This window comes from Carcharhinus amblyrhynchos, chromosome 11 (assembly GCF_965287045.1).
Source record: "Carcharhinus amblyrhynchos chromosome 11, sCarAmb.v2.hapA, whole genome shotgun sequence".
Lineage (NCBI taxonomy): Eukaryota > Metazoa > Chordata > Chondrichthyes > Carcharhiniformes > Carcharhinidae > Carcharhinus > Carcharhinus amblyrhynchos.
Genome location: NC_137334.1, coordinates 67,419,466 through 67,438,643, shown reverse-complemented (window position 1 = coordinate 67,438,643; position 19,178 = coordinate 67,419,466). Strand labels below are relative to the sequence as shown.

The 19,178-nt window shown below is 41.7% G+C and overlaps 1 protein-coding gene across 9 annotated transcripts in view; it reads right to left on the bottom strand.

Moving 5' to 3' along the window:
- The window catches only part of rab3gap1 (RAB3 GTPase activating protein subunit 1), a 67,334-nt gene that overhangs the window by 8,816 nt on the left and 39,340 nt on the right, over positions 1-19,178 (bottom strand). For all 9 annotated transcript variants that reach the window (XM_080199354.1, XM_080199355.1, XM_080199356.1 and 6 more), the window contains 5 exons: positions 12,118-12,255; positions 10,196-10,423; positions 5,561-5,657; positions 5,228-5,331; positions 5,017-5,132 (listed from right to left, as the gene is read on the bottom strand). In XM_080199354.1, coding sequence (XP_080055480.1) covers positions 5,017-5,132; positions 5,228-5,331; positions 5,561-5,657; positions 10,196-10,423; positions 12,118-12,255 — 683 coding nt within the window. The remainder of the gene's footprint in view (positions 1-5,016; positions 5,133-5,227; positions 5,332-5,560; positions 5,658-10,195; positions 10,424-12,117; positions 12,256-19,178) is intronic.

The window sequence follows — 19,178 nt, the reverse complement described above, 5'->3', positions numbered from 1 at the left end:
GTCAATGCTTCTGTTTTAATTCCACTAAATGAAAACAAAAATAACACTGGATAACTCAAGAGTTACTTGCTGACTTAATTAGGAACCCTGGCTTGAGGCAAATTTTATCAAACTTGTTTCTAACTTATGGAAAGTGAAATACCAGCAATGGATTACTTGAAAGCAAAGCAGGGACATAAATTAGAAATGAGTTTGGTGAAATTCTCCAGTGCAAAACTAAATCAGGAAAGGACCCCAACTTTCCTGGGAAGAGAACAAAAATGTATGAATGGGGAAACCTGGGCAGGATTGGAAGAACTGAATTCCACAGATATTCCAACGATGTATAGGAAAGAAATAGCCCAGTTGCAGTCCTGCAGCATCATCTTTTTAGTGCAGGGATGTGTCAATGTTCATGCCCAAAGTTCACACATTTGTGCTTTGCAGAAGGAGCACTATGCGGCTATCAGAACCAAAAACTTGTAACAGTTTTCTTTCTCAACCCAGCACTAGCGAGAAGGTAAGGCGTTCCCCCAGTGATGGTAAATGGTAGGGATTGGACACGTATATTGCAAACATGTCCTTCCAAATTTATTAACAGGACCTGGTAGAGGGAAATGACCTAGACCACCAACTGCAGTAGTTCAGGTAAGCAACAGCTGCCCAAATGGGCTTCCTGAACGCTACTATTTCACTCAAATGCAAGAGAAACAATGGGTTTTTTGATTAGTCATGTTATTTCCTGCCCATTGGTGTTTTACAAATTCTGAGATGTAACCATGAATTCCTCATAGGAATGTTTGGCAAATCAAATTGGCTAAACAAGAGTCACTGGGACCAAAGCAGATGTGGTTTGGTGTTTGGGTTGCTGATTTCCCTCTCTACACACAGCCAAAAGGCTGCTCAATACACCCAGTGTTTACTCATCTCTGCCTGTTACATTCCTGGACAATTTCAACATCTAATAACATCCAGTTCTAATGAAAGGTAGCACCTTGAAACATTTACTGTTTCTCCATCTGCAAATGATGCTCATTCTGTTGAGTATCTAGCATTGACTCATTTTGTTATTATCAGTTACACTGAATTAAGTACATTTTTCCCTCAAATTATTTGACAAGAATATTCACGGATTTGTTTACTTAGACTGGGTTGGAGTTTCAGATGAGAACATTTCGCATCTATGCTTGAAGAATAGTTTTAATTCTTCAGAGTTCCTCATCTGTCCTTGAATATTTCTCTGACAGGTTAGCCTATTCAGTACAGGCTTTGGGTGGGAACAGGCCATAGGACTAGGGTGCTCCAAAACACGTCCAAGTATTGTTAAGGCTCTGTCCAATTCAGAGAATTTTCGATCTCTGACCCCAAGTCAGCTAATTCTATATTGTGGGGGTTTCCAAACACCAAAATGTTTCTTCTTGCCCCTGATGGGATGGCCCACTGTTCGATACCCAACTTCCAAAGTGGGGAGAAATGCAATTTCTGGTCTTGCCCAGGCAAAATGACATGGTGCAAGTCTGGGTTCCAAAGATCCTCCCCGAATCAAGAGACTCTACTCACAGAGGCATACTCAGGTTTCACTTTACTATTATTGCTAAGATGCTGCTCACATATTTCCTTCATTTTTATGAAGTTCAGTGAGAAGTGCAAATTTAGCTAAACAACTGAAACCTTGAATGGAAAACACATTTAAACTATGTATATTTTGAATAAGAATATTGTATTTCACATGCAAATGGAGATAACGTTTCTATTCAAAATTTCTTAAACCAATGAAAATTCATTAAATGACACTTCGATGTGTTTGAGATAAAAAGCTTTTGTTCAAGGGCAGCTCAGTTGGAGAATATTGGAGGTGTGCCTCAAGATTTTTAATACAAAAGATGTGCTGTGACAGATAAAACATTGGGAACCACTGATTTAGGGGCCACAGTTTAAAAATAAGGCATCATTTAAGACAGAGATGAGAAGAAACATTTTCAGAGGGTCGTTGGTCATGGAATTCTCTTCCCCAAATTCATCATGAATCTGATGGTGTACAGCATAGAGGGGGAAGTAGAGTTGAGGCCACAATCAGATCAGCCATGATCTTATCAAATGGCAGAGCAAGTTCAAAGGACCAAATGGCTTACTCCTGCTTCTAATTGGTGCATAATATAAAGCGACAATTTTCTGTGAAATGCAACATCATTGCACCACAAAATACTTAACAGCAGTCTCAGGACAAAGCAATTTTATTTTCATGTTGAAATCCATCTTCAGTTTTTAAAAGGTTAAAGTGCTTTGTTACTTAAAAATGCTGTTACTTTAAAATTCTTTGAGGAGGTAAAATTAATTCTTTGAGGGGGTAATGAGCAGGTTCAACAAAGGAAAGCTAGTGGATGTTATCTAATTGGATTCCCAGAAGGTCTTTGCAATGTGCAGCACAGAAAACTGCTGAGCAAGAGCCCATAGTGTAGAGACAAGGTACTAACATGGATAAAAGATTGGCTGACTGGCAGAAGGCAGAGAGTAGCGATAAAAGGGTAATTTTCAGAATGGCAACCAGTGACTAGTAGAATTCCGCAGGGGTTAGTGTAGGGACCACAACTTTTCACTTTATACATCAACGACCTAAATGAAGGAACTGAGAGCGGTGTGGCTACATTTACAGGTGATACAAAGACAAGTGGAGGGATGGGTAGTATTGGGGAGGCGGCAGAAGGACCTGGACAGGTTAGGAGAATGGGGAAAAAAGTTTCAGATGGAATACAACACAAGAAAGTGTGTGGTTATCATTTTGGTAGGAAGAGGAGGCATGAACTATTTTCTAAGTGGGGAGAGAATTCAAAAACCACTAGTACATCAGGACTTGGGAGTCCTAGTTCAGTGTTTTCTTAAGATTAACTTGCTGGTGAATTGGTAGTTAGGAAGACAAATGCAATCTTAGCATTCATTTTGAGAGGGCTAGACTACAAGAACAGGAATGTACTGCTGAGGCTTGATAAGATTCTGGTCAGATCGCATTAGGAGAATAGTGAGCAATTTTGGACCCCGTATTAAGGAAGGATGTGTTGGCCCTGCAGAGGGTCCACAGCAGGTTCATGAGAATGATCCCAGGAATGAAAAGCTTAACGCATGAGGAGCATTTGAGGACTCTGGGTCTGTACTCGATGGAGTTTAGAAGGATGAGTGGGAGATGTCAATGAAACTTAAGTAAGGAGTACTGAAAAACCTAGATACAGTGGACGTGGTGAAGATGCTTCCATTAGTAGGCAAGACCAGGATCCGCAGGCACAGCCTCAGAAAAAAGGGAAGACTATTTAAAACCGAGACAAGGAGGAATTTGTTCAGCCACAGAGTGATGGAATTCACTGCCACAGGAGGCTGTCATTGAGTATATTTAGGACGGCAATAGATACGTTCTTGATTGGTAAGGGGATCAAAGGTTACGGGGAAAATGCAGGAGAATGAGCTTGAGAAACTTATCAGCTTTGACAGAATGTTGGAGCAGACTCGATGGGCTAAATGGCCTAATTCTGCTCTTATATCTTATAGTCCAAAAACCTTTGCACATTATAAACTTGTCTGTAGCTCTAAATTTGTAAGCATTACAAAACGCCAATATTTTGGGCCTCTGCCATTTAACAGAAAATTATATCTACACCATCCTTTAAACACTCCAGTATATTTACATAGGACAGAAGACAATTAGCACTACTGCTTCACAGCGCCAGGGATCTGGGTTCGATTCCCGGCTTGGGTCATTGTCTGTGCGGAGTCTGCATGTTCTCCCCGTGTCTTCTGGGCACTCCAGTTCCCTCCCACAGTCCGAAAGACATGCTGGTTAGGTGTCTTGGCCATGCTAAATTTTCCCTCCGTATGCCCAAATAGGCGCTGGAGTGTGACGAGTGGATTTTCACAGTAACTTCATTGCAATGTTAATGTTAGCCTACTTGTGACACTAATAAATAAACTTTAGTCACCTCAGAATTAGAAAACAATTACTAACAAGCTATTTAAATGGAAAACAGCAGCTTCCATTTATATAGCATCTTCAACATAATAAAATGTCCTAAGGCTTTGATCATAAACTTTGTCAAATGCAATTTGATAAGCCATGTGAGATGTTAGAACAGGCAGCCAAAAGTTTGGTCAAAGAGGCAAGTTTTAAGAAGTGCCTTGAAGGAGAACAGAGTGACTAAGATTTAGGGAAGGAATTCCAGAGCTTGAGTGAGAGGCAGCTGATAGTATGGTGAAGAAGACAGACTCAAGAAATACGATAGTATGGGTGTGACTTAATAAAGACTATCCCTGGGTTAGTTTGGGTGGGGTGGTGCTATGTTGTCGTGTGGGAGAGTGTTGCAAGAGATCCTCCTGCCTAGAGGCCAACTGAAGCCCTTAATTACCCACTTAAGGGCCTCATCCCATAGCTGGGTATTCAACCAGCAGTGGGCAGGAAATCACTATGTGCCCAGCATGCTTGCACTTACATGGGCACAGAGGATTTGTCCATTGCTGGATCCATGCATCCCCTCATGCCAGAGGCCCCTATTCAATCAGATAAATTTCCAGCCACTGCTACTGGAGCACTGCTGGTAAAGGAGATGCTGAGTCCTGCTTGGGGGCTGAATTTCCACTCCACTTGGGAAACTAAAAATCACATATCCCCCCTTGGTGGTAGGTATCCCCCAATGCCAATTATTGCTTTAATTCCCTCAGGCTGTCCTGGAAATTAGTTTGGTAGGCTTGCCACCAGTTTTGGTGGTAGGTGTCAGGTCCCCTGCAGCCCCCATTGAATTTCACCCTATATATTTACATGACCTTAACCCCTCATAGGTCTTTTCCACTTGTGCTGTAGTAAATAGTTTCACTTGACGTTTTCAGAGTTATATATTTTTTAAAATGTTATTTAAATTACACTCCATTGATCTGTGTAACCTCAAATGTTGCACAAGCTTATTCAGTGGCTATTTCAGATTAACCGAACTGACAAAGTTACTAAATAAGTGCAAAAATAATGACCAAGTTACAAATTAGGGAATCAATATCTTTTACCTTTCCAATTCTTCACGTTCCTCTTCCTTTTCACATTTCTTAATTCCGAATTTGGCTTGAAGTGATCGTGATCTTGCAATAATGGCTTCTGAAGCTATTATTTGACTAATTATTTCCTAGAAAAAAGTCATATAATTATGCTTTCCTATTATCTAAAGTCCCTTTTGCCCATTTGTTAAGTCTTATGAAAGTAATTCCAGCAAAAACTTACTTCCAATTTTTTGATATCAGGGTTTGAATATCTTAAAAGTTTGCTAGCGTGAGTAATGATGTGCTGAATAATTTTTCTTACAGAGGGGATATCTTCTATAGATTCTGTTAAAGATGGTAAATAAATTAATAGTACCATTAATACAGAAAGCTCAAAGAGAAAGCAACATAGAAACTGGAATACTTTACAAGCCTAATAAACAGCTTAAGATTTAATCAGTTATTTCATTGGACTTAAATTATGTGAAATATTGAAACTCTTCAATCATAAGCAATTCAACTATTTAAAACTATTCATACTAATCTGTTGGAGAATCTAACAAAACTGTCTTACCTTCTTCTTTCACCTTTAGCAATGCAGCATGCAAAATGCATGGTAGCAAATGCCTGGTCAAATCTGCAGGTTTTAAGCCAACTAAATAGTGAAGAACCTGAAAGAAAACATTCTCATTATGTCAAGTACATAGGACTAAATCTGCAGATAAATATAACTTAAAAGTATGGCTAAAAATCCATTAGTAATAACTTTAAAAGATTGCATTACATATTACTTTAACATATGACTCAAGACTTGTAGTTATAAATTCCATCATCCCTCTCCTACATATACAAAAACTTTCAACATACCAATTTCCTCTGCATATCTTATAAAGTTCAATAAAATTTAAAACCATAAACATCAAGTTATCTTGTTTAAAAGTTTTTTACTTGGGTATGGTTCTCTACCCAATAGGAGTTATGAAACAGATCATTTAACCAAGACAGACTGTGTTCATGTTTATCCTCTAGTTGAGCAAATAATGCAAATCATATACCCATAATTCAATTTTGCATGGCAAGTTAGTTTCTGTCTTGACTACTAACTCAGACTAAATTTCAGACTCCCAATTGTGAAGATATTTTCATACCTTCTTCTAAATCACTTGCATTGATCTTTCGGCCTTTGTTTTTGATCTCTCAAGTACTCAATGGAAGGCATTTGACAGAACCCTCCTCTTTGGAGATCTTGTTTGGAATTCTCTCCTGCTGGGACAAGCACTTTGCCACAGAATCACTGAATTATAAGGCAAGAGGTTACCATTCAGCCAACTGGACTAAAGGGTCCATTGTAGTTCTGAGCTCTGATGAAGGATCATCTAGGCTCAAAACATTGGCTCTATTGTCTCTGCACAGATGCTGTCAAGACCTGCTGAGATGTTCGAGCATTTTCAGTTTTTGTTTCAGATTCCAGCATCCACAGTATTTTGCTTTCATGACTTCTTCACAACTGTTCTGAAAAAGTTCCAAAAGAAGGGAGTCACATTGGACTCAAAACATTAATTCTTGTTTTTTTCTCCACGTGCTGCCAGACTAGCTGCGTTTTTCCAGCAATTTGTTTTCATAGCTCCAGCACCAGCTTTTCGTCTTTACAGTTTCTGTTGTCTGCATATTTTGATACTGTGAATCCATATGTGGGAAATGCCACTATTTTCACCTCTTTTCCATCCGCTGAAGAATACTGGTTAAACAATATCCATCTTTTTTATCCTCTGTTCAATTTTTTGTATCCAAACTGTTGTATTCCTCTTAGTACAGTGTGCCTTAATTAGGTTAACACAGCTCCTACGCAGCACTTATCAAATGACTGAAAATCCATAGAGACATCATTCACTGTATTTCCTTTAACAAATACACTACATTGTTAGCTTAAATTTGTCAGAACACTACAGATTGCCTTAATTACTGAAGTCTTTGGAACAAAGTCCTTTTTCTGCCTTTACAACAGTGTTGTCCAATTAAAAACCGCTGACTAAACTAGACACTAGAGCAGTTGCAGGAACAATGTTTTCACCACCTACATTATTTTAGTAGAAAACATCTTATATATGTATTCAACAATACAGGCAAGTGAGCTTAAATTTCTACAATCATTCAATAACCAAAGCACTAAAACACACAGTCAGAAAGCGATCATGCTTTCTGTGTTACCATTTTATTAATATGTACAGAAAACTTAAGGCCATGCATGCATTATTGAGACCACATGCCCAATAATGGAATCTATTAGTAATTTTTTATTTACTATTTTATTAATTTATTTACTAATTAAAAATGAAATCGGGATTCCTAATTAGCAAGACATTGCTAGTTACTAGTGTACTGGACAACAATGCTCTCTCAAAGATTTTCTGCTATCAGTATTAGGTTATAGTTACTCAGATATTGCCCTTCTGATTTTCGTGTTGAAAAACAACTTTACAAACTTATAGAAAAATGTATTTGGCAGATTGTTGTGCGAATCAATTATTTCTGTGTTGACTTTCCTCAGCGTCACAGAATACAGAACAACTAGCACGTGCCTTCTCTGTGAATTTTTGGAAGTTTTTTTGGAAGACTGGAAGGGGTAACTAAGGAGGTAGATGAGGGCAATGCAGTTGATGTTGTCTACATGGACTTTAGCAAGGCCTTTGACAAGGTACCGCATGGTAGGTTGTTGCATAAGATTAAATCTCACAGGACCCAGGGTGAAGTATCTAAATGGATACAAAATTAGCTTCTTAACAGAATAAGGAGTCTCACAACACCAGGTTAAAGTTTATTGGCAGCAAAAGCCATTAGCTCTCAGAGCATTGCTCCTTCGTCAGGTAAGTGGGAACTGTGTTCACAAAATGGCGAGTCTGTACAGGTAAACTGTGAAGTTTAACCTGTAAAGACTCGCATTCCAATCATTATTTTGTAAATTGAGTTTGTGTCTTTATATGCCCCATTTTGTGAACACAGCTCCCACTTACCTGATGAAGGAGCAGCACTCTGAAAGCTAGTGACTTTTGCTCCCAAATAAACTTTAACCTGGTGTTATGAGACTTCTTACTGCATTTACCCCAGTCCAATGCCGGCATCGCTACATCATGACTTCTTAATAGAAGCCAGAGGGTGGTTGTAGAGGGCTGTTTCTCAAATTGGAGGCCTGTGAGCAGCAATGTGCCTCAGGGATCAGTGTTGGGTCCACTGTTATTTGTCATTTATATTAATGACTTGGATGAGAATATAGGAGGCATTGTTGGTAAGTTTGCAGATGACAGTGAAGAAAAATCTCCAATTGCAACGGGATCTTGATCAATTGGGTCAGCGGGCTAAAGAATGGCAAATGGAGTTTAATTTAGACAAATGCAAGGTGATATATTTTGGTAGATTGAACCAGGGCAGGACTTACTCAGGACTATTACTTACGGGGCGAAAAACTGCAGCAGGCGACGGTGCAGAGGGACCTCGGGGTCCTTGTGCATGAGTCACAAAAACCCAGCTTGCAGGTGCAGCAGGTAGTCAGGAAGGCGAATGGGATGCTGGCCTTCATAGCGAGGGGGATTGAATATAAAAGTAGGGAGGTCTTGCTGCGGCTGTATAGGGCATTGGTGAGGCCGCAGCTGGAGTACTGTGTGCAGTTTTGGGCGCCGCACCTGCGCAAAGATATTTTGGCCTTGGAGGGAGTGCAGAGGAGGTTTACTAGGCTGATACCGGAGTTGAGGGGGTTGAGCTATGAGGAGAGGCTGAATAAACTGGGCTTGTACTCGTTAGAGTTTAGAAGAATGAGGGGAGATCTCATTGAGACGTATAAGATGATGAATGGGATGGATAGGATAGAGGTGGAGAGACTCTTCCCGCTCAAAAAAGACAGTAGGACTAGGGGGCACAGCCTCAAGATAAAAGGGGGGCGGTTTAGAACGGAGTTGAGGAGGAACTTCTTCACTCAAAGGGTGGTGAATCTCTGGAATTCTCTGCCCGTTGAAGTGGTGGAGGCTGCCTCGCTAAATATTTTTAAGACACGGGTTGATGGGTTTTTGATAAGAGAGGGGATTAAGGGTTATTGGGAGAGGGCGGGAAAGTGGAACTGAGCAGCGACAGATCAGCCATGATCTTATTGAATGGCGGGGCAGGCTTGAAGGGCTAGATGGCCTACTCCTGCTCCTATTTCTTATGTTCTTATGTTCTTAATGGTAGGGCATTGGGGAAGGGTTACAGAACAAAGAGATCTAGGGGTATACATTCATAGCTCCTTGAAAGTGGAGTCACAGGTAGACAGAGTGGTGAAGGCGGCATTCGGCATACCTGATTTCATCAGTCAGAACACTGAAAACAGGAGTTTGAATGTCTTGTTGAAGTTGTACAATACATCGGTAAGGCCACACTTGGAATACTGTGTGCAATTCTAGTCACCTTATTATAGAAAGGATATTATTAAACTAGAAAGAATGTAGAAAAGATTTACTAGGATACTACCAGGACTTGATGGATTGAGTTATAAAAGGAGAGGCTGGATAGACTGGGACTTTTTCCTCTGGAGCGCAAGAGGCTGAGGGTTGATCTTATCGAGGTCTATAAAATAATTAGGGGCACAAGATAGGGGAGTCTAAAACTAGACGGCGTAGGTTTAAGGTGAGAGGGGAGAGACATAAAAGTGTCCAGAGGGGCAATTTTTTCACACAGAGGGTGGTGGGCATCTGGAACAAGCTGACAGAGGTAGTAGTAGACGCAGGTACAATTTTATCTTTTAAAAAGCATTTAGATAGTTACAGGGGTACGATGGGCATAGAGGGATATGGGCCAAGTGTGGGCAATTGGAATTAGTGTAGGGGTTTTAAAAAAGAGGCAGCATGAACAAGTTGAGCCAAAAGGGCCTTTTTCCATGCTGTACCTCTATGACTCTAATTTCACCAACCTTCGCAGTACTGCGTCCATAACTGTTGTTATGCTTTCAAATTGTTGCAGCTCCTGTTCTTATATCATTACATTTCTCAATATCATATTCGTCTGCAAACTGTAAGCAAAGTCTACCTAATTACAAATTTTCTTTCTCATCCCGAATTCTCCTTTTCAAGCCTGAGATCCTATACTGTTTCCCTGCCCTGCAGCTTTTTTCCATTCCTTCTCTCAGCTTTTTTTTGCTTACCCTTAATATATCATCATTCACAACTATTTAAATCATTTATACCTTCTCAGCCTCCCTTGTGTCATCAAAGAGACGTCTTTGTCTTCGAGCAGGAATTGGCTTTGCTGTTTCCCAAGCCTCCGCCCACATGTTGCCAGGGATTTTCATTCTGGCACTCAACTCTTTTCTGAGAACCTTGTCACCTGCTTCATCTGTGTATTCTTCCTCAATATAATCACGAGGAGAGTACCACCTCACAAAATCTTCCAAACAACAGCCAGGGTTTGCAGCCTAAGAAACAAATCAACTGCATCACAAAATTATTTTCATTGTAAAGTTACATATTTCACTTAAGTTGTAATGGTTAGTTAACTTAAGATGTAGTGGTGATAAGCCCTCAAATGTTTTATTTATTGAAAAAAAATTACTTCATGTAAACCTGTGTAAAAATTGTTTGCTTTTATCATTACCCTTCTCTCCAACAGGTTACTAACATAGTTGTACAAGCTCTTATTAGCCTTCCAGTAATTTGCTCAACTAATCACTTCACACTGCTTCTGAACCTTTAGTATTTTATTCATAATGTTCTTCAAGTCGTTCCCTTGCTCAGCAACTTCAGTTGCTGCTTCTGCATTGTATGCACATGCATGGAGTTACCTAGGTTCATATACATAATGTTTTGTATACTTTGTTTAGGAAAAAAGAGCAAACTGTTCAAACTTACATAACTAAATTCTATACCTACTATTCACAACTATAATTTGCTGTGAAGAAATCTGTTAACAGTGTACACTATATTATCATATGCAGATCACTTGATCTTCCAGTGTACTCTGAAAGACGATGCTCCTGCACAATTCTAGGTCATAAAATAATGAATCCAATAAAGCCATCTAACCTCTGTAGGAATTATATTATAGCTGCACACCTCCCTTCTGTGATACAGTATCATTCCGAACGTACCACAGCCAACCATTTCCATTCTATCAAATGACACAGATCTGGGTTTGATTCCCACCTTAGGTGGCTGTCTTTGCAGTTCTCCCGACTGCATGGATTTCTTCCGGGTGTTCCGGTTTCCTCCTCCAGTTTAAAAGACATGCTGGTTAGGTGCGCTGGCCATGCTCAATTCTCCCTCAGTATACCTGCCAGAGTGTGGCAACCAGGGGATTTTCACAATAACTTTGTTGCAGTGTTAATGTAAATCTACTTGTGACACTAATACATAAACTTCCACTTGGAAATAAAATTTCAAATAAGATAATGTTCCCCTATAGTTGGTGATTATGAAGTGGGGAAAATCATAAAGATGGGTACCTAAGACACATAAAATGGCTGCCTGGTACATGAAAAGGTTACCTGGGAGAGAGACATTAAGCAGACACTGACCTTTAGCACAGATAGCTACTTGAAATTAAAACACGCAGGACAGACAGTTATTTAAAGTTAAACATGCAGGAATCAGATACTGCAGGAAGCCAGTAAAGAGCTTGAGGCACTTTAAAGATAAGGACAGACCTAGGACAATAAGAAATTAGAGATCAATAAGAGATAAAAAGAGATTAGCCATAAATGGGAACCGGAATACATGAACGCAGGAAAATTATCTACTGTATGTATAGACCGAAACTAAGTCATTGATAGTCACTGAAGAAGGAAATGTAGTCATTCTATGAAACAATGTGATGTTAAAAGCCAATGTCTGTGTATGTCTGGCTGTAACGATGTGTTAAACTATCAATCCTACTCAACAATAACGATGTGTTAAATGGCTAATGTCCGGACTATCCATTGTCTGAAAAGTATAAAAATGAACCACTCCTATTGTATTATTGAGAAGGTAGCTGCCAAGTACTGTGGAGTACCAGTGCTTTCTCCCCAAAGCTTCATTTCTGAAATAAAGCCATACTTTTGAAATTAGTCCGGTTCCGTTGGTAATTTCCAACAACAATTAGGAAGATTGAAATTATGAAAATGTATTTTACCTTAAAGGACTCCATGTCTGACAGCAAACAAGCACTCTGCATTCTAGCACGTAGATGTGCTCCTTCAGCTGATGTCCCCAATTTAGCTAATACTTCCGACTGTTCTTCTAGTAAATCTTCCGTCATTGGTGCTGGTTCCTGACAGGATGAAAGATTTCAGTAAATTATAATGGCTGCATTAGAATTGTTTCTAGTACTTTTGTGGTAATTGTGGCAGAAGGAAAATGCCTGTCAAACAGCAAGAAAATACATTTTGATTGACCCAAACTTTCCATTGATTGATAATTTGATTATTATATAATATTGGACTGTGAAATTTATTAGATCATTAAATTAGCTTTATAATGGATCTTTTCCAAAATTTGTTCTTTTGGTGATAGGCACGACTGATCAACTGAGCCTTTGACAAGGTACCGCATGATAAGTTGTTGCATAAGGTTAAATCTCACGGGATTGTTTGCTGGAGCAGACGAGTGAAGGAGCAGAGAGAGAGCTAAGATTTTACCTGTTAAAAACCTGTTTAAAATAAGTTTAAAGCACTTTGTTCTTTGTAGAACTGTTTAAAGCATTTATTTTATTGTATTTACTGCTTTAAGAATTCTGAGGGAGTGTTTAGAAGGAGTTGTGGACCAGCCTGCTTTAAATCAGCGCCAGGTTTAAAAGGAGGCCTGGTGTAGACAGCGGGCAGCGTCTGAGCGGGCAGCGGAGTGAGAGGGAAGCAGAGTGAGTTAATAGGGCTTAATATCAAAAAGGGCTTGAAAGAAAAAAGGCCAGGTCAGTTTGTTTGAAAAAACAAGGAAAAAAATTTTTCTCAAACCCACTACAGTGAATAATGGAGGGGCATGTGATGTGTGGTTTCTGTATGATGTGGGAGCTGGTGGACTCCAGGGTCCTCCCCAGTGACCACGTCTGTAGTAAGTGCAGGTTGCTGGAGGAGCTCCAGCTCAAGGTGGACGAGCTGGCCTCTGAGCTACAGACACTGAGGCTCATCAGGGGGAGAGAGGGTGCCATTGTCAATGGGGTGCAAGTGACATCCACCCCCCCCTAGACTGGCTAACTCTAAGGGTCAGGGACAAGAGGGGGCTGCTGGGAAGAGGAAGGGGGGTGAGGAGCGGAGGCCTCAGCCTCTTAATCTGCAAAACAGGTTTGAGGTTCTTGCTGCCAGACTGGAAGAGGACGAGGCAGGTGAGGTTGGTGAGCAAATTGCACACGGTACAGTGATGCAGCAGGACATAGGCAAAGAGAAGGGGAAAAGGAACGTAGTAGTGATTGGGGATAGTGGGGTGAAGGGTATTGACACTGTCCTTTGTCACAATGACAAAGTGCACAGAAGGGTGTGTTGTCTGCCTGGTGCTCGGGTCCGGGATGTCGCAGCTGGGCTGCAGAGGAACCTGGAGTGGGAGGGTGAGAATCCAGTCGTTGTGGTACATGTGGGTGCCAACGACGTAGGCAAAGTGCGGACTGAGGATCTGGGGAGGGAGTATGAAAAGCTGGGAATGGAATTAAAAAGTAGAACCGACAAGGTGGTCATCTCTGGGCTACTGCCTGAACAGTGTGCAGACGGGCGTAGGGTTGACAGGATTAAGGAAGTGAATGGGTGGCTCAGAGATTGGTGTGGGAGGAATGGGTTTGAATTTATGGGGCATTGGCACTAGTATTGGGGTAGGTGGGACCTGTTCGGGCGGGATGGGGTTGGTCTGAACCGTGCTGGGACCAGAGTGCTGGCGAATCGAGTAAAGAGGACTGTAGACAGGGCTTTAAACTAATTGGGGGGGGGGGAGGGTGCGAGGGTAGGTGACCTTACGAGGTCTAAAGTTAAGGAGAGGGTACAGGTAAGGGAAGAGGCCGAGGATGTCCCAATAATAGAGGGAGTGGGGGCGTGAGTACGGTTGGTGGAGTTACGGCAAATAGGGTCCAGGTGAAGGCTGGGATGAAAGCGCTGTATCTGAATGCATGAAGCATTCGGAATAAAGTGGATGAGCTGGTGGCGCAGATCGACACAAATGGATATGATCTGGTGGCCATTACAGAGACGTGGCTGCAAGGTGACATGGACTGGGAGCTGAATGTCCAAGGGTATCAAGTATTTAGGAAGGATAGGCAGGAAGAAAGGTGGGGGGCGTAGCTCTGCTGATTAAGGATAGCATCAAGGGATGATATTGGAGCCAAGGAGCAGAACGTGGAATCGTTGTGGGTGGAGATTAGGAACAGCAAAGGGAGGAAGACGCTGGTGGGTGTCGTCTATAGGCCCCCAAATAATGATCTGGAGGTGGGGCGGGCTGTTAACGCGCAAATAAATGCGGCATGCAGGAATGGGACGGCCGTAGTTATGGGGGATTTCAATCTGCGTATTGATTGGTCGACCCATGTTGGACACGGTGGGCTCGAGGAGGAGTTCTTGGAATGCTGCCGGGATAATTTCCTTGAACAGTGTGTGTTGGAGCCAACGAGGGAGCGAGCTATCTTGGATCTGGTGCTATGTAATGAGGCGGGTAGAATTAGGAACCTTGCGGTGAAAGATCCTCTTGGAGAGAGTGATCATTGTATGGTGGAGTTTCTGGTGCAGATGGAGGAGGAGAAAGTGGGTTCCCGGACACGCGTCCTTTGTTTGAATAGAGGGGAGTACGGTAGGATGAGAGAAGAATTGGCAAATGTGGACTGGGGGAGTGCATTGGAGGGAGGGTCTGCTGAGGAGCAGTGGAGGATCTTAAAGGAGATCTTTCTTGGTGCTCAGCAGAAATTTATTCCGATGGTCAAAAAGGACCGTAGGAGGAGAGGTAATAAGCCGTGGATAACGAAGGAGGTGAAGGAAAGTGTTAAATTAAAAGCGGAGGAATTTAGAGTAGCTAAGAGTAGTGGGCGAGAAGAGGATTGGGAGAGGTTTAAATGTCAACAAAGATTGACAAAGAAGTTGATAAAGGAGGGTAGGAGAAACTATGAAGCTGGGCTAGCGCTTAATATAAAAAAGAATAGCAAGAGTTTTTATAAATATATAAAAAGGAAGAGGCTGGCTAGGGTGAATGTTGGTCCTTTAGAGGATGAGAAAGGGGACCTAGTGGTAGGGGATGGGGATATGGCTAAGGTATTGAATAACTTTTTTGTTTCTGTCTTCACGGAGGAGGACGTGAATAATTTGCCGGGTGTTAGCGATAGAAAGCTGGTAGGACTGGAGGGTCTTAATGACATTACTGTTACTAGAGAGGCGGTGCTCGACAGACTGGAGGGGCTGATTGTGGACAAGTCCCCAGGACCGGATGGAATGCATCCGACGGTTCTGAAAGAAATGGCGGAGGTTATAGTGGATGCATTGGTGGTTATTTTCCAGACGTCGCTGGATTCCGGGGAAGTGCCGGAAGATTGGAAAACGGCTAATGTTACGCCGTTGTTTAAGAAGGGTGCCAGGCAAAAGGCGGGGAATTATAGGCCGGTTAGTTTAACGTCTGTGGTAGGTAAAATGTTAGAATCCGTCATTAAGGAGGAAATTGCGAGGCATCTTGAAGGCAATTGCTTGATAGAGCAGACGCAGCACGGTTTCATTAAAGGGAAGTCGTGTCTGACAAATTTACTGGAGTTCTATGAGGATGTGTCTAGGGCGGTCGATAGAGGAGAGCCGGTGGATGTGGTCTTTCTGGATTTTCAGAAGGCGTTTGACAAAGTACCTCATAAGAGGTTATTGCAGAAGGTCAGGGGACTTGGAGTTGGGGGTAGGGTGTTAGCGTGGATAGAGGATTGGTTGTCAAATAGGAGGCAGAGAGTGGGAGTCAACGGGTGCTATTCGGATTGGCGGATGGTGACTAGTGGAGTGCCCCAGGGGTCGGTGCTGGGGCCTCAGCTTTTTACCATTTATATAGATGATCTGGAGGAGGGAACCGAGTGTAGGGTGTCGAAATTTGCTGATGACACCAAGATTGGGGGAACGGCAAATTGTGCGGAGGGTGTGGAGAGTCTGCAGAAGGATCTAGATAGGCTGGGCGAATGGGCCAGGAAATGGCAAATGGAATTTAATGTTGGCAAGTGTGAGGTGGTCCACTTTGGTAGGAAGAATGGTAGGAAGGACTATTACTTACGGGGGCGAAAAACTGCAGCAGGCGACGGTGCAGAGGGACCTCGGGGTCCTTGTGCATGAGTCACAAAAACCCAGCTTGCAGGTGCAGCAGGTGGTCAGGAAGGCGAATGGGATGCTGGCCTTCATAGCGAAGGGGATTGAATATAAAAGTAGGGAGGTCTTGCAGCAGCTGTATAGGCATTGGGAGGCCGCAGCTGGAGTACTGTGTGCAGTTTTGGGCGCCGCACCTGCGCAAAGATATTTTGGCCTTGGAGGGAGTGCAGAGGAGGTTTACTAGGCTGATACCGGAGTTGAGGGGGTTGAACTATGAGGAGAGGCTGAATAAACTAGGCTTGTACTCATTGGAGTTTAGAAGAATGAGGGGAGATCTCATTGAGACGTATAAGATGATGAATGGGATGGATAGGATAGAGGTGGAGAGACTCTTCCCACTGAAAAAAGACAGTAGGACTAGGGGGCACAGCCTCAAGATAAAGGGGGGGGCGTTTTAAAACGGAGTTGAGGAGGAACTTCTTCACTCAAAGGGTGGTGAATCTCTGGAATTCTCTACCCATTGAAGTGGTGGAGGCTGCCTCGCTAAATATTTTCAAGAAGCGGGTTGATGGGTTTTTGATAAGAGAGGGGATTAAGGGTTATGGGGAGAGGGCCGGAAAGTGGAACTGAGCCACGCCAGATCAGCCATGATCTTATTGAATGGCGGGGCAGGCTTGAAGGGCCAGATGGCCTACTCCTGCTCCTATTTCTTATGTTCTTATGATCCAGGGTGAGGTATCTAAATGGATACAAAATTGGCTTCTTGACAGAAGCCAGAGGGTAGTTGTAGAGAGTTGTTTTTCAAACTGGAGGCCTGTGACCAGCAGTGTGCCTCAGGGATCAGTGCTGGGTCCACTGTTATTTGTCATTTATATTAATGATTTGGATGAGAATATAGGAAGCATGGTTGGTAAGTTTGCAGATGATAACAAGATTGGTGGTATAGTGGACAGTGAAGAAAGTTATCTCCAATTTCAATGGGATCTTTATCAATTGGGCCAGTGGGCTGACAAATGGCAGATGGAGTTTAATTTAGACAAATGCGAGGTGATGCATTTTGGTAGATTGAATCAGGGCAGGACTTACTCAGTTAATGATAGGGCGTTAGGGAAAAGTTACAAAGAGATCTAGGGTACATGTTCATAGTTCCTTGAAAGTGGAGTTACAGGTGGACAGAATGGTGAAGAAGGCATTCAGCATGCTTGGTTTCATTGGCCAGAACACTGAATACAAGAGTTGAAATGTCTTGTTGAAGCTGTATGAGATATTAGTAAGGCCACACTTGGAATATTATGTGCAGTTCTGGTCACCCTATTATAGAAAGGATATTATTAAATTAGAAAGAGTGCAGAAAAGATTTACTAGGATGCTACCGGGACTTGATGGATTGAGTTATAAGGAGAGGATGAATAGACTGGGACTTTTTTCTCTGAAGTGTAAGAGGCTGAGGGGTTATTTTATAGAGGTCTATAAAATAATGAGGGGCATAGATGAGCTGGATAGTCAATATCTTTTCCCAAAGGTAGGGGAGTCTAAAACTGGAGGGCATAAGTTTGAGGGGAGAGATTCAAACGAGTCGAAAGGGGCAATTTTTTTCCACACAAACGGTGGTGAGTGTTTAGAACAAGCTGACAGAGGTAATAGTACAAGTGGGTACAATTTTATCTTTTAAAAAACATTTAGATAGTCACAGGGGTACGATGGGTAAAGAGGGATATGGGCCAAATGTAGGCAATTGGGATTCGCTTAGGGGTTTTTAAAAATCAAGGGCTGCATGGAAAAGTTGGGCCGAAGGCCTCTTTCCATGCTGTAAACCTCTGACTCTGAGCCAGATAACCTTCTCCTAAATCTTTGCCATGCTGCTCTGAATGAAGCATAAGGATTTAGGTGAAAATAGCATTCTCACAATGTTTCCTGCATCTCGTGAGAAAAAGCTTACTGCATTCACTTGATTACTTCACACAGCAACACAGCTGACATTGAAACTCAAAAGAAAAACGTGGGGAATTAGTCACTAAACTGAAATTGAGGATTTACACAGTACAATCTGCGGTTACTGTTTTGCTGAAAAACACAATCATCCTGTCATCCTGAAAGAAAATAATCCAATGAGAATTTCTTTAAAACTTCTGTTTTACATGACTCTGGAGTAAAAGTTATTCCACTATCATCAAATATAATAGGTCTGGTAAAACAAATTTGTAACTTCTAAAAAGATTCTGCCATCATCAAATATAAATTATTATATATTAAGGGTCCACAAAAGTTGAAAGGAAGCGAGCAAAGTATCAAATTCGGATTGTATCAAAAGATTTTGTCACCCTTCCGAGGAATAGAGTTGGTTTTCTTTTTCAGAAAGAGATATTTTTGAAGGGATTATAACATGCAGGTGTGTGATTATGACTTGAGATTTTTTCAACAATTGCTGTTGAGCAGTCCAACTTCCTAGACATTGTGTTAAAATAACTTACACTGTAATAAGCAAAGAAAAATCCTGCAATGTTTACTTTCCACAGTATTCTAGAACTGGAAATTCTGCTGGTCTCTTGATCTCCCACTGTAATTTTTCAGTTGTTTACACCAAACCTTCAGAGGCTCCTCAACCTGATCCCAGAGAACTATGGAAGCTCAATCATTGAGCATGGTCAAGACTGAAATCAATAGATCTCTGAATAATGATGTCATGGAATATGGGGACAGTGAGGAAAAATGACATGATCAGCCATGTTCCAACTGAATGACAGCATAGATTAGATGGGACAAATAGCCTATTCCTGTTCTTATGTTATTGTGAAGTGGTACGATTAAGTGATTTTATTAAGAGTGATAATAAAACGCGCATTTATAGCTTTAGAACAGAAAAATGTAGTTACCAGGGGTCATTCTAGGTATGATGGGAAATTTAGCCAATACTACAAGCGTGATGGGATTCTTGGGCAAGGGTACTTGCAGGGGCAGCCAG